The 26,031-nt window shown below is 36.9% G+C and overlaps 1 protein-coding gene across 1 annotated transcript; it reads right to left on the bottom strand.

Moving 5' to 3' along the window:
• LOC121738507 (ER degradation-enhancing alpha-mannosidase-like protein 3) lies at nucleotides 1-25,899 on the bottom strand. Its single transcript, XM_042130606.1, has 11 exons — nucleotides 25,665-25,899; nucleotides 24,336-24,482; nucleotides 16,202-16,354; nucleotides 12,670-12,823; nucleotides 9,490-9,659; nucleotides 8,744-8,965; nucleotides 7,515-7,680; nucleotides 3,414-3,580; nucleotides 2,338-2,553; nucleotides 1,915-2,116; nucleotides 1-1,155 (listed from the first exon to the last, which is right to left on the bottom strand). Exons 1-11 carry the CDS (start codon nucleotides 25,775-25,777, stop codon nucleotides 244-246), a joined length of 2,622 nt encoding a protein of 873 aa, XP_041986540.1. The 5' UTR covers nucleotides 25,778-25,899; the 3' UTR covers nucleotides 1-243.
• Between the last annotated feature and the right edge of the window lie 132 nt (nucleotides 25,900-26,031).

Here is a 26,031-nt window from a genome sequence, read left to right as displayed (position 1 = left end):
TATCTTAAGCATATTTAAACATTCTGGCGTGACTTCACTAAATAAACATTTTTAAAGTCTTTAGGCCCAACTAAACTTGTTATTTTAGAAATAATTCAATTTCATTTTATATTTCGTAACCAAAAACCACGCGTTTTTGAAAAGGCACCAAATCGACTTTAGCACTTACAAGTGTATTTTATATACATATTTTACAACTAATGTACACATGTCCTATTCACAACTGTCAAGGAACATTCGCTGTCAGACCTTGTCGGAGTTTTCTACGTCTTCCAAGTAGTCTCTTTTGATGTCGCTTATAACGGTCGACATGGTTTCGTGTTTGCTTCCAAGTTTTGTGACGGGTTCTACTTTGCTTATTATCGTAATCGTGTCGTCCTTGTTGAGGGCTTCCGATCTGTCGTTGCCTAGTGCAGTTTCGAATTCGTCTATTCTAGTCACCGTAGTAATGGTGTCTCTTTTGGCGTCCGCATCACAGGAATCGGGAGGGCCCCCGTCTATGGAAACAGACAGGTCGAATTGGGACGCCAACTGCGAGAGAACTTTCTTTAATTCCTCAAAGGATTCTTTGCCGCTCGGCACCATATTTGTCTCCAGAACTGTCTCGCATTTCCCATCTTTGCAGTCGCTCTCCTGCTTCATATGTTTGAGTTCACCGATTGTTACGATAATGTCCGGTTCATCTTCCATCGCCGCTTTCAGGTAATCTCCCTCCTGAGCGAAGAGGAACGCTGCAGGTATTTCGATATCATCCTTCCCGTTGCCCGACATCGCGAATAACGCTGTTGTGGTGTAAGACGAGTCCCGCACGTTATCAATGATAATGGCCAGTTTGACTCCAGCATCCTGCATCATCTGGACTTTGGTGGCAAAGGTGCAGACTCCGCGGAAGGCCACGCCGAATTTTCCGACTACTTGCTGCTTATTCGTGATCTCTGTGCAGGCGTCTTTGGGCTCCACGAAGACAGGGTTCCCGGTAAAGCGGACCCGTCCGACCAGTTCCTTGCCAAAGTGTCCGGGGCCAGCCGGGAACACGATGTCCCGGACTTTCACGCCGACCGGAACGACTCCGTTCTCCATGTCACTTAGTCTATTCCACATGAACATCTCCTGCATGAATGTCAAACCCTCAGCGGCGTCTTTCGATGACTTTGCCTGGAAAAAAAACATTGACTAATGTTATGATATGCACAATAGGGAAGATGCAATATTTTTGTTTTTGTGTTTATGTTAAAGAACTCCATGTACAATAGACCACAAATATATAAAAAAAATTAAAACACTGGAATTAACTGCAAAAAATGCTGTTTAAAATTGTCAATTTAAATTTTGGCGCATTGGAGGCATTTTGATCGTTTTTAACGCTAAATGGAACGCATGTGTGAACGTCACTGAACGCTGATTGGTGTTTTGAAATCCGTTCCGTTTCAAGTTACTTTTAATTCGTAATTTTTGTAAAAATCAATATTTTATAAAAAAAAAATATCCACAGCCGAACATATAACCTCCTCGTTTTTTTGGAAGTCGGTTAAAAATATTAACCTTGCAGTGGCAGATTCTTTTGTACTTTTTTAACGTTTTAATAGCAAAATTTTCATAAATATTCTATTTGCTCATATCTGTGAGTGTGTGGATTTAACGAAGTTGTCGGACATAGTTTAAGAGGCAGACGTATTCTAGGAGACTGTGAAGTCTAGAAGGCAGAGGTAGTCTTGGAGGCAGAGGTAGTCTCGGAGGCAGAGGTAGTCTAGGAGGCAGAAGTAGTTTAGGAGGCAGAGATAGTCTAGAAGGCTGACGCAATCTAAAAGATGGACGTAGACAAGAGGCAGTTGTAGAATGAGAAGCTGACTTAGTCTAGAAAGCGGACGTAGTCCAGGAGGCGGCTATAGTCCGGGCGGCGGACGTGGTACTCACAGTGCTGATGGTGTACAACAGCTGCACTCGGCCATCGGGCAACGTGAGCACGGATATGCCCATGTCGGAGAGCACGTTGATCTGGCGCGGGTCGTTGAGCGGTCGTAGTCTAGGAGGCGGGCGCGCGGCGGTCGTCCCCAACATGTGGCGCATCGGCTGGCGTACCTTCTCCGCGACTAGCGACGCGGTGTTCGGACATGTTCTGAAAGAAACATAATAATAATTGGCTAACGGCCGCACTTAACGACTATTGTTAATAACAGACACAATGTGGACACAATAAACATTTATAGCTTATTATGCGTATTTGAAACTTGGAATGCGCTCAATTAAATTTTCCTTACAATTGCAATAGCACTATACAATATGAATACATAGTCATACTGCATCTATTTATAACAAAATAAAGTAAATGAAACTCACTTTCTATAAGTTTCATCGGTTTTTATGTCGTGTTTGAAAATTGTGGTATTCTTGCCGTCCATAGCCAGAGAGAGAGGTAGGAAATGCGCCTCTGTGGTTAGAACATAGTCTTCCAATTTCACCGGTAGATCTTTGTCTTCACCGAACAACATGTATAAGTATTTAAACGTTTCCGCCAGCACGAATGAATCCATCCTATCTTCGTGAGCACGCGTTCTGAAAATTAATGTAAATGTAAGTTGTAGGTATAACATGCCTACAAAGACTATTTCTTTGAATTTCTTCGTCGTAGGGGTGAAATATCTCTGCGGAGGACGCGATGCGTTTTCGATCCCGCTCCGCGTGTAGCGTTGACGAGGGCATGAGGGGGTTTTAGTCGATAAACCTCCGGCGTGAGCCGGAGAGAGTCCGACATGCCCCTGCCCCTTCCCCCGAGGAGGCGGGGGATCGTAATGCATTTCCTCTCCTCAAAAAAAAAAAGGGGGTGAAAGATTTATTTTTTATTTTGTTTCGGGCAAATTCATGACGCTGGGGTGCTTTAACCATACAAATCACAAAAAACATCTGTCGGTTATTTTTTTTCGTGATTTTTAGTGTTTTACTCTATTTTTAGTAAAATAAAATAAATAAAATAAAAATAGTTTTATTTCTGAATAAATTTGAATCGAATATTTCAGAACGTTGAACTACATGTTGCCTACCACCGGTTCGGGAACTAAGCCGGCGAGAAGAACCGGCGTAAGAAACTAGTGTTTAAATAGTTAGTAGTAAATATGCTACAAAATATTTAAACACTAAAAAATATTTTTTGTGCAGGAACCTGGTAATTACTATTTTAAGCTGAAAAATAACTCAAGCATGTTAAATATTTTCGTATGAGAAAATTCTTTTGGTATAACGTAAGTATGAGAATTTCGATGGCATCCGGCCCCATAACGCAACCAAACTACGTACCGTAGGACCCCCATCTGCCAATGAATCAACTTCTCTGATAGTGCATACAAAAAATAATTAAAAACCGTTTCGGAGGAGTTCTCGCACAAACACTGTGACACGATTTTATAGATATCACTTACCTGACATCATTGACGGCGGCGTAACCGCACGGCACTCGCGTATACTGCTGGAGGGACTTGAGCACCGCCTTGCCGACCTGCAGGTAGTGGTCGTCGTTGGTGGCGCGGTGCAGGTAGTAAGTGGATTCGATGAACTCCGGCCGCAGCGGATGCTGGCCCCAATGCACCTGATAAAAAAAAAAACACGTGTACACGGTGCCCACCACCGGTTCGGGAACTAGCCCGGCGAGAAGAACCGTCGTAAGAAACTCGCACGGGGCTCACTTTTTACCAATCACTACCTGATAAAGCAGGGATTCCCAAACTTATTTTGTCTACTGCCCACTTTGAGAATAAATTATGTTTTAGCTCCCCCATTCACCACACAGTATCTCCATACCAAATTTCAGCAAAATCGATTCAGCCGTTTGGGCGTGATGAGGTAACAGATACAGGAAGGTAGAGGAGATAGAAAGATATAGGCTTTATTTTACACTTAATTTTTTTATTTATATATCATTCGAAACATATAACCGGTAAAATTGACAAGACTGCGTTATATTTTTTTATGTAGAATTTTAACTTTAACTATAATAATTACTTATTCCAATTTCCGTTCCTTTTTTCCTTCCGCTAGTTCCTTACCTTTTTACTCGTCTGTGGCACAACATACGCTAGTTTGTGTCAAGTTGCCAAAATAATAAAAAAAGACTGCGTTACAAGTTACTATTTATAACCAGTTGCACACATGATGTCATAAAACGTGTATGGAAAATGCGGCTCGCTACGCTGCTCAACGTCATAACCTGGTGCATTACTTTACACTAGCCATAGTCACAACAGTGCCATGGTGGTTTCTGTGTGTTAAAACTGAACCTAGGCTTTATGCTAAGTACTCACATACGGTTTTGCTCAATAGTTTTACTCCAAATCGAGTAATAATTACTGTGTGGACCGCAAAACTCACAGCTCGAAGGCTCTCATCGAGCCGGCTCGATGGAATTAAATATATCGATTTGGAGTAAAACTATCGAGCAATGCTGAATGTGTGGACGAAAGCCCGAGCCGTAGTTTTTACTCTACGTGATTGCTCGATCGAGCAAAACCGTATGTGAGTACTTAGCATAGGTTTCACTTTACTTTGCGCCATCACAAAGCAGCTGCGGGAGGGATCACTATAGGTAGACTAATGTCGGTACATAATGAAACCTATAGAAAAGAAAATAAAGCCTAGGTCACCTATACTCAACCTGCTGCGCGCATGCGGCCTGCCCGGGCCGGGTCTTTATCAGTGGCCCGTGTGAAGTTAAACCATTTTCAATTTCATGCCCATAAGCACGGACGTAAAAAAAATACGGACGGATCGCCATTAAGAAATGAGTGAAGCACCCATAATAAGCCCAGGCGATCATATGTACACATCTTGCACAAACACTCGCACTGTAATAAGCCGATCGTACCGCCATTACGCAATTAGACTGCATCGCGGTGACACATCTTTGTCATTCATAAATAAAAATAAATATGCCATCTTGTGTTGTAAAATGGTGCAAGAACAATACAACCTTACACAAAAAACATCAAGGAATAATATTTCATAGGTAAGATAACATATTTTTAAAGTATTTTGATAAAATAATGTAAATATTAATTCAACTTCAACAGGTCAGTAATGTCCATAACAAAGTGGGGAAATTTTCCCCAAACCGGGGAAAATTTTAAATTATTTTTAAATAATCAAATAATTAATTTTATTGTCTTTTATTAGTGTCACGTAAGTATTTAGCATACTATTGACCAGTAATTAGGCAGGAATACAATAATAGGGGTGTAGACAGTAAACGAAATCTAATACAAATTATTGTTTTTTTGAGAGTTTGTATTATAGAATTACCGAAAATGGACATATTTTACTTAATAACTTTATAATATTTTTTATATTTAATAAGTGATTTTTTATTGAAATAAGAGTGTATTTATTTTTTATACATATTTTTAGGTGTAACAAAATACTTATGTACTATCAGAGAAGTTGATTCCTATGCAAATCGGGGACATAAGTAGTTTGGTTGCGTTACGTCAAACCCAGCCGACAGATCACAATTAACATTGAATTGACATAAGTATTCGACCAAATAACGTTGGTCTGTCAATTGCATAGGAATCAACTTCCTTGATAGTACATCTGTAAAATAAATATATTTCCTAAAAATAGTCTACACCCCTATTAATTTCTTAATTTACAAAAGTGGATATAACTGTTGTTTGACGACCTCTGTGGCTCAGTGGGTGGGCTGTCGGTGTTTCAAGCCGGTGGTCGCGGGTTCGAATCCTGCCGACGGAACAAAAAGTTTTCAAAGTTCCTGGGTCATGGGTGTGTATTAAATATGTGTATCATATAATAAAAATCTTAAATATATGTATAGTATAACAGTATTAAATATATTTCCGTTGTCTGGTACCCGTAACACAAGTCCTTCAGGTACTTAGCACGGGGTCAGACTGACGTGGTGTGAAGCGTCCATAGATAAAATTGTTGTCTTAGATTTCCTTCAGTAGTAGGGGAGGGAAGGTGCTATTGGTGTAGTCACCCGAGCGTCATTGAGACCTAGTAGGAATGAAAATATTGAATGGACCTCTAGACCAGGAATAAATTTAACACCATGTTATGTGATTTGATTTGACATTAGCGCATGGTAGAACTCTGGATAGCTCTAACAGGCCGTTAACTGATTTAACAAGCCATTATTTATTTAAAATTACTTGATTGTTTGATGAAACGGGTTATGGGACTTAAGTATCTTATATCTTTTCGTATACAGGTTTCTTATATAGGTTTCGGGGGCGATAAATCTGTCTAGCTAGGAATTATTTTTAGAAAATGTCATTTTATTCGTGTTTTATCGAATACCGAGCAAAGCTCGGTCAAATAGCTAGTAATAATTTTATTATTGTAAATGTTTGTACATAATCATTATTACTAATAATGTTATGTAAATAATATACTTCTCTGTACGTAACATGTGTTTTTTTTTCTATCTATAGTGTCATAAAAATAATATTTTCATTATGACATCTTTAACAACCGCTTACATTTCTGAAGCAAAAAAAACATAAAAATATGTTTAAGTATAAAAAATACATTTAACTTGTCTGAGTTTACAAAATTTAAAAGTAGGGAAATTTATGATTTATATGGCAACCCTCATATCACGCACACGTCCTACACGGGCGGCCATAACTAGGCTTCACTCGTGATTAGAGAAGGTTACGTCCGTTACGTCCGTACTTTTTTTACGTCTGTGCCCATAAGCAATATCGTCGTGAAAGTCATGTTTAACCTCTCAACCCCCATAAGGACACCGGTGACCGCGACAACAATAGATTTCCAAGAAACCGCGATCGAAGGATTTTTTAGATCGCTAAGTAATTTGAATTTAGCGAACAAAACTTTTTGATCGCTAATTTTGAAGAAAGTTATTGTTCTAACCCTAAACATTTTTGATTGCGGAGTGCGGACCCAAGACACCAAGACCAAAACGTGTTTGTGGCCCGTATAATAAAGGTTGACTACCGGCCTAGATCATAAAGTGACATTTTTCCTGAATTTTTGTCGGTTGCGGTCGCTTGCCGCAAACATCGGAAAGACATTTGATTACAATTTTGATTTGCATTTGACCTTTAAAAAAACTAGGCCTTTGCATCCATTGTGGATGATTTATACAGTATTTTCAGAGCAAAGTCACCACTCTTCAAATACCGTAGTGCCTGGGACAAGAGTCAAGATTTAAATATCCGCAAGGTTGCCCAAGCGTATACGGCATTCTCGCAACAAAGTCGGCCTTGTTCAGAGGAAAGAACAGGTCTATACGTCTAGGACTAACTATGTGCGGGTTTCCTCATGATGTTTTCCTTCACCGTACGAGCGTCCGTATTGTGTACTTGGGATCACAAAATGTCTCATTGGTAGCCTTCACCCGGGATCGAACGTGCACCCTCTGCGAGTGCGAGCTAAATGTCTACCCATTAGGCTACAGACGCTCTTTAGAGGATATATAAATTCCTGTCGAAACACCTGTCATTAGTATCACCTGGATGTGAACCTCGCATTATAAGTATCACCTGGAAGTCGGAAGTGAACGCCTCGGGTATGAAGGTGTGCCGCTGCATGACCTGGTACAGCATCTCGTGTGTCTCCACCGCCGGCTGCACTTCCCCCAACAGCACCTGCAGACCAGGCCAGAACGCCAGCAGGGCATCCATGAAGTTCCGAGATTGCAGGTGTGGCCTGGAATGAGGTACTTTATTGAGCTACACTGATGGAGGAGTTAGATCTTTTAGTATATTTCTAAACAGGGTATAAAATAACAAGTATGGTACATTAGTTTACTATAAGAAAAGCACTGTAGTTACTTTTGACTTGTATGTATGTAAACACCACAAGAAATACAAAAATGTAAGTAACTTTTACAGTGTTGCTACTTTCACAGTGAACACGCATGATGAACGCACATTACACACCCTAAAGAACTCACTTATTCTTGTTACAGGTTGTATACCTAACGTGAGTCCGGCGTCCGGCTTTGGGCGGGACAGTTCCGCTTTCAGGCAGTCTGTCCCGCTGTCCCCCGCGAGACAGAAATTGTCCCGCTTTTGCAAACAGACCGAACGACAATTAAAAACTATTTTTATGTTTGAAATGCCTGTATAATGCCTGGAAGTATTACGCACTCCCATTCAACAATTAATGTGGTTATTCTGCCATAATATGCTTAAATACAGATAGGCACTAGCACATTCACAAAATACTGAATCAATTGTATCTACCTCTTTACTTTCATAATTAATAAATAATTTAAAAAAAAATTGGGATAGGGTCTCGTAGATGTCCCGCTCAGACAAATAAAATAAATGGTCACGTTATGTATACCTATATCTCAAACAAATTATTTGATCTCCTTCTGTTTAATGGAAGCGAAGAATTTTGAGCGAAAAAAGGGACAACATTCTTCTTGTTGACAAATGTATTTGGTTCCGCCATTTTAAGTGCCGGATTTAGGATGGTGTTGTTTTAAATGTAATTGTGATTGACAAATGTTTTATCTTTGAAATAAGTTGTTTTGATATAGATATGACTCATAATTTTGACGTGTTACATGAAATTATCTCTCTGAATACAATAATATAAATTACAACATTGAAATTTTATACTTGTTTAATTTGAACGTCACAAATTAAATTAGTCAAATGCTAAGCAATAAGAAAATTTCTCCATAACAACAAGACTAATTTGACTAGACACCTCGTATTAAGAAAGCCCTTAATACGAGGAACCAATTTTCTGTACGTACCTGTGCATATGAACGGCCAGCATAATAGGACCCCTGCTTATATACTTCATAACGGCGTTGTAGTGTCTATTGAACCTGGCCAGGTACTTCTCATCACCGAGTAATATGTAAGCCTTGAGACAGTACTCGTAGTATGAGTCTATACCGGCTCCGACTCCGGAATCCTTCCTCACCCAATCTCCTGAGTGTATGTTTATCACCGTACCCATTAAGTCTGAAGTCCTGAAGGAGATGGAAATATAAATATTAGTAAGAGTGATAGAGACACAGAATAAAAAGTGAAAAGTATTTGGTTGGTTTTTATTGTGAAACTAAACTAATAATGAAAAAAGTAAGCAGTTGAGTATTTGGATAGTATAGTCTCGGGTCAACCATGCTTTGGCACGGTTAAATCAACTTGCTTCATAATATACAATAGTTGAACGCAAAATCGGCATAGAACAACACTTGCCGTTTGCGTTATATTTTGGACGAGTCTTTTCTTAGATATCGACAGGTATTACAGGACTAGCTGCCGCACTCAGAGTGGAACATTAATTTCTTAAATGTATTTAATTCAAAATTTTGATATAAGCCCCATACATTATCTGTCAAACTCTTCATTTCATTGTAGGTAAATCATAATTAAATGTCTCTTAGTACAGTGGTAAGTCCTTATAAGACAAATCCATTAAGATATAGTCTGGTGATAGACAGACATCAGAATCCCAGTGTCCTATCCATTATCCAGCCTACGAAATACTTACCTATTCCTAATCTTCCAAAGTCTATCCATGGCTTTATGCGCTTTCTGTTCATACACGGGATTGTTGGTAAGTCGAGACAACGCTGCCATTTCTAGAATCATAGTTCCCGCACACGCAGTGCAAGTCTCCTTCGATTCTAGGAGGTTTTTGATTCCGTGACGTAGGTTCACCTGAAAATAGGAATATAATCTGAGGCCGTACCACGAAACCTTTAAGACTCAAACAATCGAATGAGAATACCGCGTCCTACTCTAGCAAACGAGAAATGACGTTGTTAGAGCAGGACGCAGTATTCTCATTCGGTTGAGTCTCAAAATGGTTTCGTAGTAGGCCTCCAGAATTTGTATGGGTTGCGCATAATATATTTATAGAATAATTTTACATAATTATACCCTTTTCTTAGCAGTGGGACAGCATAGGCTCTTAAAAAATCGGCCAAGTGCGAGTTAGACTCGCGCACGAAGGGTTCCGTACCTCAATCGAGCAAAAATAGGCTGAAAATTGTGTTCTTTGTATGGGAGCCCCCCTTAATTATTTAATTTATCGAAATTTTATTATTGATTATTATTAAAGTACAAATACAACTGAGTATTTCGTGAATATTTCAAGTGCCTATGTGTTGCAGTTTTTGACATCGAGCAAAAAATAGCAAACTCACACCTTTAAATATTGAATTAATTTTATTTTTAGTATTTGTTGTTATAGCGGCAACAGATATACACAATCTGTGAAAATTTCAGAAGTCTAGCTATAGCGGTTCTTGAGTTAAAGCCTGGAGACACACAGACAGATGGACAGACGGACAGACATCGAAGTCTTAGTAATAGAGTCCCGTTTTTACCCTTTGTGTACGGAACCCAAAAAATTAAGATTGCTTGATAAAAGTCGAAGGGAAGACACGGTGTAATTTAAGGTATCTTTCTGTTTTAAGGTTGGAAGTGAGCGAGCGGTATTAATTAATATTTAATATTAATAGGTCATTTATGATTGGACAGAATTGAGTAGATAGAGAGTACTATCAGATAAATTCATGGGTTCATGGAGAGATAACGGACCTACATGGTTTGGTCGCGTTATATCCAATTCAGCCGATAGATCACGATTAATAACATAGGTAATTTCTTTGATATTATGTAATAGAAGTGGCAAGAAATTTCGCTTATTACGGCCTATTTATCGAAGTAAGTACATACATAAATTTAAATTACACTAGCTATTTGACCGAGCTTTGATCGGTATTCGATAAAACACGAACTAAATGACATTTTCTAAAAATGATTCCTAGCTAGATCGATTTATCGCCCCCGAAACCCCCTATATACTAATTTTCATGAAAATCGTTGGAGCCGATTCCGAGATTATTATATACTTACATATATATATACAAGAATTGCTCGTTTAAAGATATCAGATATCTATAAAAAAACCTAGCTTCGAAGGCTATTATTATTTATTTAAAGAGTTATTTAATGTATATTATGCATTTGCATACTTGCATATGCAAATGCATATAATGGCAATTTTTCGTTGATAGTGCATAGTGTTCGTTAGTTTTATGCCCTCGTAGTCACCAAACTATCTGTCATGACACACTCTGAGGCCACAAAACAGAGGAACGATAGAACAAAACACTTAAAATATGTGGCTAAAGAATGCAATACACCCGATAGGTACAATATTATTATCTTTCTAGAAACAATTTTTTAAAAGCTTTTATTTAAGTTGTTCTGTATGTATGTAAGTATGTATGTTCGGGTGAAATTTTGGAACTCAATTTTGAAGTAGATATATTTAACCGATTGAGCTGAAATTTTGCATGTACGTTTAGTTGGGATGACAATGCACGATATTGTATTTGACATCACTCTAAATCCAATATGGCCGACCACCCAAGATGGCGAAATAGTTATTTTCTATGCAGTCCTACAATATGGATATTAAATCAATGGGCTTTTTGAGAGTAACTCGAAAACGAATGCAATGTCATTCTACATCCAATATGGCGGCACGTCCAAGATAGAAGAATAGTTATTTTTAATGCACTTCTGCAATATGGGTATCAAATGAAAGGATTCATTGAGAGTAACTCGGAAACGAATGTAATATCATTCTACATCCAATATGGCGGCTCATCCAAGATAGGGGAATAGTTATTTTTATATCAATCAAGTAGACTCAGAAATCTAGCCAGAGATACCTAACTAAAAAACAAAAAATAAATTATAAGCAAAAAACGTTTTGAAAAAAAGCTTTTATTTTAAATACTTACTTTAAAAAGAAGAAAATAATTTTCTCCTTAAAAATCCTAACTATTAAGTTATGACCTCAATATATTATACAATTTGCATGATAATAAAAGCTTATCGCGAGACTTTACAATCTGCCAGTATTTATTTACTTTTATAAAATAAAAAATATAATAAATCACGCGACAAGCTTTTATTATCATACAAATTGTATAATATATTGAGGTTATAACTTAATAGTTAGAATTTTTAAGGAGAAATTTATTTTCTTCTTTTTAAAGTAAGTATTTATAATAAAAGCTTTTTTTCAAAACGTTGTTTGCTTATAATTTATTTCTTTGTAGTTGGCAACATAAGTAAAAAAATTTGAATAAAGTAGTTACCGATTTAGTGAACTTCCATGGGATTGCAATCGGAAAAAGTTGGTAGAAAATTAATATTGAATTTGTGCTGTAAAAAATTAAAAAATGAAAAATCCTGGATTTTATGAAAATATTATAAAAAATGACGCTTTTCTTAATGGCAACACCGGAAAGGTTTTAAAAAAAATCTAATAAGTGACTTTTGAATTTTGATTGAGCATATTTCGGCCATTTATCGTGCTTGCATGCATATTTCGGCACTTCGGTCGTGCATATAATCCGATGTCTAGTTACAAATATTCATTATCATTAGTCAACAAAGTTTAGAAAAACGGGACATTTTAAGCCTTGTCCCCCACATAGGGACAAACGTCCCGAAAACAGGACTGTCCACCCCGAAAGCGGTACGAATCGTCATTATCTTGGACAAACGCGTAAACGTCCTGAAAACGGGATTGTCCTACTGAAAACGGTAATTATGGACACGCTAGCCAGCCTTGCTGGGGACATGAGACATCGTCACAAGCAGGACTGTCCAAACGAAAACGATACACATGGTCATCTCAACCTACCCGACCGTGTGGAATGCCTGTGGACGTATTGAAAGCTGGCAACAGCCGTTTGCCCAAGTCCTCAGCCATAACCAGCAGTTCTCCATTGTACCAGCTCAAAGAGTTTACGTCGTTCTTGAGTGCCGTCGCCAGAATGTGAGCTGATAGGAGGCCGCTGAAATATTAACATTATTATTAGCTTACACCTTTCCTAATAAAAGGTAACCCATCTGTGCATGGGCGTACCGACGGGGGGGGGGCATGAGAAAAGTAGGTATGAATTGTAGGTAAAGTCGACAGCACATGAAGCTCTTTACGTGTACTACGAGCCTTACATCTACGTTTGTTTGTTTGAACGCGCTAATCTCAGGAACTACTTGGTTCGATTTGAAAAATTCTTTCAGTGTTAGATAGCCTATTTATCGAGGAAGGCTATAGGCTATATTTTATTACGCTAAGACTAATAGAAACGAAGAAATAGAGGAAAATGTGGAGAAAACGGGGGGAAATTATTTTAAAGGGCTTATTTGAACGCGCTTATCTCAGGAACCGGTCCGATTACAAAAATTCTTTCAGTGTTAGATAGCCTATTTATCGAGGAAGACTATAGAGTATATTTTATTATTCTACGACTAATAGGAGCGAAGAAATAGAGGAAAATGTGGAAAAAACGGGGGAAATTATATAAAATTGCTTATTATCTTAAGATTCTTAAGAACTACTGGAGCAATTTTTATGTTATTTGGCAAACATGAAGAATAGACCACGTTAAGGGACATAGGCTATTTTTTGCGGAAAAATGTACGGTCGCGTGAAATTCCTAAATTACGCAAGCGAAGCCGCGCGGAACATCTATATGGGTGGATCAACTTTTCCTTGCCAAAACCTGTCCCTCACAATTGGAATGCTCTGGTCACAAAACTATTGGCAATAATAATATTTAACTGCTTTCATATGTATATCAAAACTACTGCCATCATATTAACGTAGGGATTAATAGACATTTTCTGTTGAAAAATATAATAACTTACATGTCCCCACCGACAAAAATTCACTTTCATACAAATTTCTGTTGCCCTTTTGACAAATCGATGTATTGAATTTAATATTATGACAAAAAGTTCCAAAGCGAAGGCTGTTTTAACATTCCGTTTACGTATTTGAATGTGTAACGCTTCATAAATCTTTAATTATAGGCTACTAAGTTCTTTTTTATTTGATAATTTGACTTTAACAAATTTGTCCCCACCAAAACTAAAATACGCTGGTCCGCTGTCTAACGACACATAAGGTGGGGTAAGTGCGACAGACACAGCCTTTAAATAGCTCGACCAGTAGGAAACCTTTTTGGGTTCCACCTGATACTCGTCACGCCACTTTATTTTCGCTAATTGATCGGCAATTTCATCTGAGACTCTGAGTGAGGCAGCGTGTTTTATTGTCGAGCTGCGGGGTAGCATCGAAAATAAGGTAAATATCAGTGTTGCCAACTTAGTGGAATTTCCACTAGATCTGGTGGTTTAGACGTACCTTTCGGCGGGAAAAAATTGGTTTTAGTGGCTAGTGGATTTCTTAGTGGATTAGATTATTCAAGTTAGTGGTAGCTTCGACGTTAAACCACTAGTTTTTTTTTTATTATGTTTCTAACCCTTGAAGACGCACACTGGAAACTTAATTATATTATTATTATCTTTATTCCTTTTGCCGCATTCTAACGCTGATATAGAGCGATTATTTTGATGATTGCATGATAAATTTTGTCAAGACTTAACAGAGAAACCGGATGAAGTTTGATCGCCTTTCTTTCGTGCAAGGTTAGCACGCGAAGGCAAATGCTGTAATAACAACTTAATACCAAATACCGTATTATAAAAATTAAAAATTTATTCTTCACAAACTGAACAAGTAAATGACAATGATTCCTCTGAAGACGTTCATCTTTACTCTTTAGTTAAGTACCTACATATACATAGGTACATAGGTACAGTCTGTCAAAAAAGTCATGAAATTAAAAAGTGGCAACATCGTAGTGTCATCCCTTTCAAATCAATCTAAGAAAAAAGGGATGGCACTACGATTTAACTATAACTAAAGTTTTCCTTTTTGTAGTAACAAAAATAATTATTTCATAATAATAATGACGTTGTTGTTGTATTATTTTCAAATTATATACAGATAGGTTGTTGTTGTCTTTACGTCATTTAGTGGAATTCTGGTGGTTTGAGAGGCCATTTAGGTTTTAGCGGTTTCTGGTGGTTTACGCTGCTGAATTTGGTGGGTTAGTAAAAAAAAAGTTGGCAACACAATATTTTTTGTGTTTGTGTTCAAACAAAAAATATTGTGTTATTACAAGAGAAGCAAAAACGGTACAAGGAAAAGTTGAAACTAAATAAAGAGAAGCATGAAAAATATATTGTTTTAGTGTTAGTGTTAGTTTTTAGTATAATTGTATGTTAGTCTATAAGGTATTTATAATATGGGCCAAGATGCCTGAGTTAAATAAATAAATAAAAATAATAAATAAAATATTGATCACTTTTCATACCTTTTTGCTTTTTTGGTAGAACTTTTCTGATTCATCAAAATATATTCATAGACAAAGTCGTAATGACTTTGTCTATGTATAAAGTATTTTGATCTATCAATATCTTTTATTATATTTAAGTTAAATCCAACTAATTAAAAGTGACGTATTTTTCCCAAAAAAACGCTCAAAAAGTCAACGAAAATCGGTGCTGAAACTACTGGTATAAAATTAAATGTATAATTAAGATGATTCTCTATAGTGATCAGTAAAAAAAGTATGCTTGAATTTTTTGAAAAAAACTTGATCGCGTGCAAAGAATAGTTGATTCACCCATATATAATAATATATGGGTGAATCAACTATTCATAGGAAAGTCAATGCTGTACATTGAATATTTTTGTACAATAAATAAATAAATACTTGGGACGATCACGTCCCAAGTATTTATTTATTTATATAAGTAATATAAATAAATAAAAAAAAATATAAAATTATATTACTTTTAAATAAATAAAATTATATTACTTATTTATATAAGTAATATAAATAAGTAATATAATTTATAATAGTAATATTACGTTAGTATATATTACTATACTAACGCGGACGAAGTCGCGGGCAACAGCTAGTAAATTATATTCTGTGACAGTACAGAGTCCAATGTGTAAAGACGAGATAAAGACTAAAGCTATATGAGCTCTTGACTATGCAATAAAAAACTTGTAAATAACTTGTAATAACATTTATTAGAAAAATAGAATTAAAAAAAAAGACTTTGAATTTGAATAAGTGTACAGCGTACAGCGTATTTTTTTTAATTACCAGATTTTAATATTATAGTGGTCGTTGTTTGCATTATATTTGGCAACTTTTTTAGAATCTCTAGGGGGGGGGGGCAGCTGCCCCTTCCTGGCGACGCCCTTGTCAGAGTGCAATCTACCAAACTGGAATTTATTATTGGGAACCAAACCTACGACTCTTTAACTCAAGCCGACTAGACTAGCGTTAACAAAAGTTAGATCTTACCCAAGCATACGAATATTCGTTTCAAATACAGACACCACGATGTCGTGATCAAAACTGACGTCCTTGATCACCAGTTTGATGGCTTTACTGAACTCCGCGAAATCACCCATTACTGCCAAAGTGTCCATACTGTCCACCAGCGTTAGAGAGAAGCTAAAATAGGAGGCATTGGTTATTAAAACATAACATACTATCTATAGTAATTATAAGAATAATACACTTTAATTTTAAACATCATACAACACAATTTTAAAATCTTATCTTATATCTTTAAACGAGCAATTCTTGTATATATATATAATTGGAATCTCGGAATCGGCTCCAACGATTTTCATGAAATTTAGTATAGGTATAGAGGGTTTCGGTAAATCGATCTAGCTAGAAATAAATTTTAGAAAATGTCATTTAATTCGTGTTTTATTGAATACAGAGCAAAGCTCGGTCGAATAGCTAGTAGTATTTTAAAAAGATACAACCTAGTACTGAGTACAACAAAAAAGTCCGGAGATATGCACACACAAACATAAAAACATACATACACATACATACGGGTCAAATTGATAGACTCCTTTTTTTGAAGTCGGTTAAAAATGAGCAAACAAACGGAAAGACAATACAATTAATAACGCAACATTATTACAAAAATTGACCCCAACCCCCAACTCAGCATTAGCAGCGAGTCTGCTGCACTGATATTCTGCTGGGACCAAATTGATGCAACTCCATAGCGTAGAAATTCATTTATAGCGCGGGAACCATAATTTTTTTCGGGATAAAAAGTATTATAGGTCCTTTCGCAGGACTTAAAGTAAGTTTTTGAATACCAAATTTAATCAAGTTGGGTTCAGCGGTTTATAATAAGTGTGAAGAGGTAACCGACAAACAGAAAGTCACATTTTAGAATAATAATAAAATCTATACATATTTATAATAATATGTGTAAGGATTCGATACAGGTTGTTCACGTGCTTACGTTGAGAAGTAACACAGTCTCACACTTAGTACCTGTCGGCCATGATTTGACTCGGATTCGGAAACTTTACCGCGCGACAGCCAATAACCGCTCAATGCACAGAAAGTTTCCGAATCCGAGTCGACCGGAAATCGTCAATCAGCCCGTTCGAGCACGTAAAAATTCATACACAGAGTTGCTATCGTGTACTTAATAAACGACTAGATGACGCCCGCAACTCTTAATCGTGCAAGAACCGTACATTTTCCGGAATAAAAGTATCATATTATAATATGTCCTTTTCCGGGACTCAAAGTATCTCCATATCTATCAGCAAAATAAGTTTAGCGATTTAAGCATAAAGAGGTAACACACTTTCGCATTTATAATATTGGTTATTACCACAGTCATAATAAAATATTATGTAAGTACTTTTATTTAAGCACAATGTTATATGTTTACAATTCGCACTCTTGTGAGCATAGCATTGGCGTATAAATTTGCAACGCATTTTTTTTGACAGTGTTTCCATTCGGCTCAACAAAATAAAACCAGTGATCAAAAGTCACCTTCACATTATAGCTGGCATTCAATTATGAAGGACACTAAGTACAAAATAAATATATTCGGTAATGTAACTTAGCCAAAATATCTTCCTTAAAATCAAATTGTTGAAACAGGGACGACCACCTACACTGTACATGCGTGATTCTGCATTGGTCTCTTCTCTGCTTTGTTATCTTTGAAATATTTGGAGGGTCTACTATGAAGATGATCTACTGTACAATATTTATATTGTGGTACAACTGCTTGAGTGATAGCAAGATTATCTAATAAGATATTAAAACACTGATAACAAATTAATCAATTATTTATCAACAGCAGCCACTTGTATACTTTATTCTATATTATACCGTACTCGGAGAAACATGGCGGTAGCGGTTATTGACTCCCTGTCAAAAAACTTCCTATATAAACCGCGATTGACAATGAACTAGGAACATCTGACACTTCATTGTCAACCGTGGTTTATATAGAAAATGACAAGTTTTAAAGAGTCAATGAACTCCATGTTTCGCCGAGTAGAGTATAGTAAGTTAAAAAACGTAAAAATTTACGCAAGCAAATTCGCAGGCCAAAATTTTTAAATATTTATGCCTACATCTAAAAGGGCATAAAAGTTTTACTACATTCATTTTTTATATATTTTTTAAGTTCTTCCAGCTATGTCATATTTTGGTAGAAGGAAACAAAAACATTGCATACTTAATTGTTACAATATAACTGTTTTGCATTACAACAAAACAATTATTATGTGCTAAATAAAACACAGTGTTGAGTTGAAGAAGTAATTCGTAATCTTAGCCTATTTAAGTGTTTATGGATTAAAAACTTACCAAATCGTCTCTGGTTTCTCTTAGTTCACTGCTTTACTCACCAGCTGGCGCCCTCTTCTATGAGAATAGGCGCGACGTCATCTGTCAACTTTAGTGTCTTCACTCACCAGCAAGACCTTGCTGCAACACTGTGTTTTATTTGGCACATAATAATTGTTTTGTTGTAAATTGTAATGCAAAACAGTTATATTATGTAGCCTTCCTAAAATACAGTGTTGAGTTGAAGACGTTACTGATATCTGCTGGTGCATGAACGCTATTGTGATAAATTGTTAAATATACTATATTCTCTATTAAATTATTATTAACAACTGAAACAAACTTCCTTATAAGTATGCACTTTTATTATGAAATTCTTATTCATTAACAAAAAAAATATATAAAACTCTTTTTTTTTTAAACAAAACAAATCAAATTCTTATCTTTAAAATATCACAAATTGTGAACAATATTGAATTATCAAAAATATGGCACATTACATCCTTATTCCTAGGATGATAGTAACTTAACTTCTTCTAATAAAATTGCACTGAGAGAGATCATTTTCTTATCAAACAAACAATAATATTATTAAAAATATAAATTGTCAACTTGTTCTCACAAACAAGAAAAATTATTATGTAACAAATCAGCTGAAGTATTCTCATTATTGCTTTGCACAGGGAGACAATAATATTTAGTAAAAGTCTGAGCATTTTTAAAGTTTTCTCTACTCAATATTTCTTCTACAGGTCTATTTTCAAGCCATCCTCTTGAGGCAACGGCTGAACGGATGCTACCAGGAGAAGCTCTTATATCAATTTCTTTAAATATTGATTTGATCCATCCAGCAATCATTGTTCTTGATGCTGGCCTAATAGGTCCAGTTACAGATAAAAATAAATTATTAAGATCCTGCTGCTGTGATCTTCTATTTTGAGATTTTGAAATGAGAGATGTTTTACTGGGCATATGTTTTTCTCAGGATGCTGTAGGAGGCACCAACCAGATTGTCTGTGTGTACCGGAATCAGTTTTGGAGCCAAATTTAGGAAATAATGTGATCTTGTTCTCATCATTATGAAAATTATTTTGTGAAATATCCAGTAAGGTTAAATCGTGTATACGACGCCCAGATGCTAATAAAAGAATTAAATCTGTTCTCCGGGATATGTCAAATAATGAATTATTGGAGCAAGTACTTTTGAGCCAATCAAACAGTATTTTTATGTCAAATATTGGAGGCTTAGGAGCCGGCGGTTTAGCGATGGATATAGCTCTCAAAACCTGACTAACAAAAAAGTTTTTAGAAAAATTTTCCGCAGGTGTAGCACAAAATGTTGAAATTGCTGATTTGAGCAACAGGATAGTGCTATAGGCTAATTTGTCTACTAAAAATAATTTTGCCAAAAATCTTGCCACAGCGTTACCATCTGGTTTATTTGGGTTTATATTTTCAGACTCACACCACAACAGCCATCTATTGATAGGTGCTTTGTATGTAGTAAGGGTGGACTCCCGCCAGCTTTGTTTTAATAAGTTTTGTTCATCTAAACTCCAGTGTCTCACTTGGTCTGCCCACCCCCAACTTTCCAGGCTAGAAGAGACAACTTGTCTATCTGTTCCGGCACTCTGCCTGTTGTCTGATCTATCAAGGTCTTCCTCAGATCCTTGATTATTATTGGCTCTTCGAGAGCCCTCGCCTGTAGGTCTGGATGCCAAAAGCACCGAGTCCAATGAGGTGCTATTAGAACATATGTTCCTCTTGCTTTGTTCAGATGGGCCAATACTCGTGGGATGAGGTTTGGGGGAGGAAACACCCAGGCCAGCTGATAATCCCACCGAAGGCTGAAAGTTGCGCATCCATCTGTTGAGTCCAATGTGGCGTAGCTTCGCACGACGGCGGTCTCTTTTGACGCGAACAGGTCTATATCTGGGACCCACCACTCTTCGAATATGGCCTCCGTGGCCTGTGGAAGTAAGTGCCACTCTGGGACTGGGCGACCTCTCGAGAGTCGATCTGCTATTCCGTTTAGCCTCCCTGGGAGGTAGCAGGCCGACAGCGTTATATTGAGCTGCTCGGTTAACTCTAGAATCTTGCCTGTCAGTTCTAATAGGGCTAGCGATCTTCGCCCGCCCTCGTTCCTTATGTATGCAACGAGAGTACGGTTGTCGGTCTGCAACAGTATGTGAGTCCCCTCTAGGCTCTCCTCTTGGCACTTTATTGCCGCGTATACTGCATAAAGTTCTTTCAGATTTGAGTGCCACTTCTTTTGGTAAGGAGCCCATTTGCCTGATAGAAGTAGGCTGTTCAGATGTGCACCCCATCCTGCATCTGCCGCATCTGTGGTAAGGAAGTGTGTTACTTCTTTCGGATGTAATGGGGCCTTGCTGTTGTTTACAGCATTTAGCCACCAACTCAAGTCCTGACTTACCGAAGGTGGTATTACTTTTCTGTCTCTGGGTCGGTTCTGATGAATTTTTTTCAAAAATATTTGCATCCTGCGGCAATGCAGACGTCCTTTTGGAATTGAGTAATTGGCAAAATTTAACATGCCTAATAGACTTTGCATCTCTTTCAGGGTGCAGTATCCTCTTTTTAGCAGCCTTGATATGATATTCTTTATTTTCATTATTTTTGTCTGGGGTAATGAAAGGCAATTGGCTTCGGTATTCCAGGTAAGTCCTAGGTATTCCAACTCGTGTGTTGGTATCAGACTGGACTTTTGATAGTTGACAAGCCAACCTAGTGATTCCAGATCGCTCAGTGTTTCCGCAACCTGAGTGACAAGTTTGGAACGATTCTGATGCGCCAGGAGGTAATCGTCCAGATATGCAAGCAGTCGCACTCCCTTTGCCCGTAGAGTTTCCACAACCCAATTGGACACAGTTGCAAATATATGGGGGGCAAACGATAGGCCAAATGGTAGGGCAGTCAACTGTAGCACTTCCTTGTATATCACCCTTAGAAAGCGCCGGTGTTTCTCGTCGATAGGCAGGTGAAAATATGCTTGCTGGAGGTCGATCTTGACCAATCAATCCCCGTCCTGTAAAAAGGTTATCACATCTGCCTGTGAAATGAGCTGAAAGTGCTTTACGGCGACATGTGCGTTGAGGCCCCTGAGGTCGAAGATTGGGCGTATTCCTCCATCTGCTTTGGTCACAAGAAATATCTTTGAGTGGAAACCTGCATTGAGTACTTGAGGGTGTTCTAAAATTTTCTTTTCTTTCAGCTCGTTGATCACTGCTGACATCTTTGTAGTTACTCTTGTTGAAAACTTGTTTTGGATACTCTTGTTGGGGTAATGTAGAGGAGGTGTTGTCTTGAATGCTATTTTGCCATTGGATATAATTCTTAGAATGAACGGGTTGGCACCCAACTTTTTTCCATGCCTCTACATGTTCTCTTAAACATCCACCCCTGAACACCCTCGTTGGATTGTCACTTTTGTTTAGGGTGGGAACTTGTATTCTCTGTTTGGTTGTTTCGACGAAAGGGCCGGTTCTTTTAGGGCATAGTCTTTGTTTTTCTCTCATCTCTATAGGATTTAGTAGATGGAAATCTCTGTTTCTTATTTGAATGTTGATCAAATGAAGTAGTAGACCTCTTCTCTTAAGTAACTTGGCGTATTCAACCAAGTCTGTGGACCACCTAATGACTGAATAATAGGCTGTAAGCCCTCTCGACTGAATAAGTATTCCGAGCCGGGTGGAATGTTTTGCAAAGTAACTCTGAGGTTTGAATTTGCTATTTCTTTAAGAATGCGATCCCGCCTTATCTCAATGCACTCTGTCCTTTTCCCATAGATTATCTGCATGGACAGCTCAGAATTCCTTGAAATACTAGATCCAGGACCAAATGTTGTTAAAAATTTCTCACAGAGAGAACTGGCATTAAGATTTTTTGAATCCGCTGAAGCCCAGTCAACAATCCCCTGCAGTCCTGTTTGCAGTAATTGTCTTTGTTCTAGTAACACATTAGATAAGCTAGCTAATAGCTGCTCTGTAGATGCTAAATAGTCCTTATTTTTACTAAAATGACAAAGCTCTTCATTTATTTTAAGACCTATAAACCCATAAGGTGTTGCAGCATAAGACTGCATCGCTTTTTAATAACGGATGCCGTTCCAGGCTTCAGTGTTGAATTTTTGGTGCTTTTCCAGCTCTAATAGGCGGTCTTTTTCAGCAGAAGGTATAATCTTCTTGTCATCATAATCAATGTTTAATTCACCTAAAGTGAGGTTATTTGATGAAGTACATGGTATTTTAAGAAAAGTTGACTCCAAATTACTAGACTGAACAGCGTGACTAGGGCCTGGTAAGCAATTATTTATAGTCTGGTGAGTGTTGGTGTTCTGCGTTGTTTGACTAGTTAGTTCGGAAACGAAGATTGAAATCCGACTTACTTGATCCATCAATACATCGACGCGTGGATCGGCATAAGGATTTTGTACATACCTACGACGACGCTTGTTAGGTGGTGGAGAAGCAAAGCCAGCCTCATCATCCGAGGATGAGGAGCCTGCATCGGCCCCGCTACTGTTACAAGCCTGTCCCCTGTCCGAGGCGACAGGACTTGCACATTTTGTATTTCTATCCACACTCATTTCACCCCGAAACACTTTTTTAACACCAACACTAAACACTGTGTTCTATTATAACAATAAAAAACACTAAGACTGGGGTGCACCAGAGGCGTGGGTAAAGTTAAAGTTATAGTTAAGGTAAATTTAACTTTAACTTTAGCCTTAACTTTGCCCGGAGAAATTGACAGATGACAGCTGATCCAACAAGGTTATACATGCGCGTGGGCGAGGGCGCTGCTGGTAAAGGAGAACTGTCAAAAATTGCGGTTTTTGTATGATGACAACGTTAGTTCCTTTTTTCGCCACATGCATTTAAAACCTTGTCGAGCTCTATGGTTATAGTTAAATATGGCGTCTTGATGGCGTCCATTTTTAACTTTACCCAAAGATTTGACACTTTACACTGTAGTCAAAGTTAAAGTTACAGTTAAAGTTAGTTGGTGCAAATTTACGAACGCTATGAAGTTGACAGATGACGTCGCACCTATTCTCATAGAAGAGGGCGCCAGCTGGTGAGTAAAGCAGTGAACTAAGAGAAACCAGAGACGATTTGGTAAGTTTTTAATCCATAAACACTTAAATAGGCTAAGATTACGAATTGCTTCTTCAACTCAACACTGTGTTTTAGGAAGGCTACATAATAACATGGGCAATAAAATAAGCAAGCCATTGCTAATTGCAATTTGTTTCACTAACCTTGCAGATAACATTTCAATACATACAATATATAAGTAGTTTATAGGAGTTGAAAATCGCAAAGAATAACACTCTGATAATAATACAATTTGATACACTGATAAAACAACCACAATTTTCATAATAGTTATATCTCCTTAAGCTTAATAAAATTTTAAATAATAAGTTTTAAAAAGTAAGGAATGAGCATAGGTTTTAAATATTTTTAGTTTAAATAAATGTATTCTAATATGCGAGTTTGCTAGCACTCATGAAAGCAAAATTACAACAAACAAAGAACAGAGTATAAAATATACTAGTTTTTCATCTGTTTATATGTTCATTTCTTTTCATTTCTAATAAGTTTATTATTGAATAAATAAAATAAGATTTTCTATGATTTCAATTTAACGCTTCAACTCCCAAGCGGCCACATGACTCCCAAGAGGCCACATGTATCCGCAAAAACAATAGATTTCCAAGAATCTGCTATCAAAGGATTTAATTAGTTGTATAATTACTTATAAACAATAAATCCAAACTTACTTTCCAAGGACATCATCCAAATCTCCTCTGCTTGGAGTAATTCCTCTCATTCTTCCTTTGCAGCTGAGTGGCATGAGTTCATCGGCTGGATATGCATTGTACATGTATGCATGGTACGCATGATAGAACATGCTTCGTGCTTCCTCTCTGCAACAACATTTACAAACCATACTCATAGCTAAGGAATATGTACTAAAGAATACTCTATTCATTATGTGTGTAACGATATCAAAATACTTAGATACGATGTATGCCATCAAAACTGTAGCAATGTTTTTGCATGCAAAATGTGCATCAAGAAAATATTGCCGTCCTTTTTTGTCATAGAGTAATAGCATATACTACTTTCTTTTTTGCTCATTTTACGCTTTAATCGAATCGAGAAAATATTGTCGTCCTTCTTTGTCTTACAGTAATATCATATACTACTTTCTCTTTCGCTCATTTCACCCTTCGCTTTGATTTTTCTCTTAAAATGGAAGACAATAATTTAAATATTAATAAAATCTTAGTAATTACGTGTGAAATATTACACCTTTGGCTTTATTTGTATTCCTCGTTTTGTTACTGCAGTGTCGGAAAGCGAAATGTAGCGAAAAACAACACGGTAATTAATGAATTAATCATGTCTGGCTGTTACCGCGTCCTAAGGCATACTGCTCTCAGATGAGTGAGCTCACTTACTTCGAGGGTGACATGACACATTTTGGCACTGACGATTGTATGGAATGCCTTTTCTAACGTTATAATTCTATGTAGGTTTTTACATTTAGAGATAAATTATACAAAGTATCTTTGTTTTTTAAGTGACATAATATCTAATGTTTAAAACGGCATCCTTTTTTTAGTAAGGGATTATTCCTAAAGGCTATTGTTATTTGACAAATGTTTTGCATTACATGAAAGATACAATTTGTTATTAATAAAGGCAACATATTATAAAGGCTTAGAAATACTAAATTATACCAATACAAGCTCAGAGATGGAAGCCAAGCAAAGGCTTCCATTGCCCCAAAAACATTGAAGAATAGCTCTACACATTATGTAGTACAAAAATTAGAATTCATTTGTAATTATAACACCTAAGCTGACTATAGCTAAGTGCATGATGATTGACAAGACAAGTGGATATGCAGAGAACAGCTGTTGAAGCGAAGGAAAAAACTATCTATGACTATTTTTTGACTGTGCACTAAGTAACTAGGATTAGTAATACCACTGGTTTAGTCCGGAAATTATACATATCTATATCCTGTTATAGAGAATTAAAATGAACGTCCTCCTTTAGGCTTAAATTACATAGAAATCATTGGGGGGGTAAATATTTACCTCAACTCAACCCTCTCAGTCTTGGACATTTTAGAAAAAAGATCGTCTTCTTCGGGTCTCACACATGTTATTGTTGTAAAAATAAAAACTACAAGTACTTGATAACTTAACATTATTACGATATCACAATAATTTCCTTTGACTAGTACACTTGTAAAAACTGTGATGGAAACTCAATGTTTTTGCGATTAAAACAAAATCTAAATAACTTTAATATTAAATTATGATTCACATTGCAAATAAAATACTATAATGATAATTTTATTATTAAAATTTTATTGTAAATACAAAGAATCGTTGATAATCCTACAGCTCAAAAGTCAAAGCTCATATTTTTGCCAGACGTGGTCAATTTTTTTTTTTTTTT

The sequence above is a fragment of the Aricia agestis genome, chromosome Z, assembly GCF_905147365.1.
Source record: "Aricia agestis chromosome Z, ilAriAges1.1, whole genome shotgun sequence".
NCBI lineage: Eukaryota > Metazoa > Arthropoda > Insecta > Lepidoptera > Lycaenidae > Aricia > Aricia agestis.
This window is presented reverse-complemented; position numbering and strand designations above follow the sequence as displayed.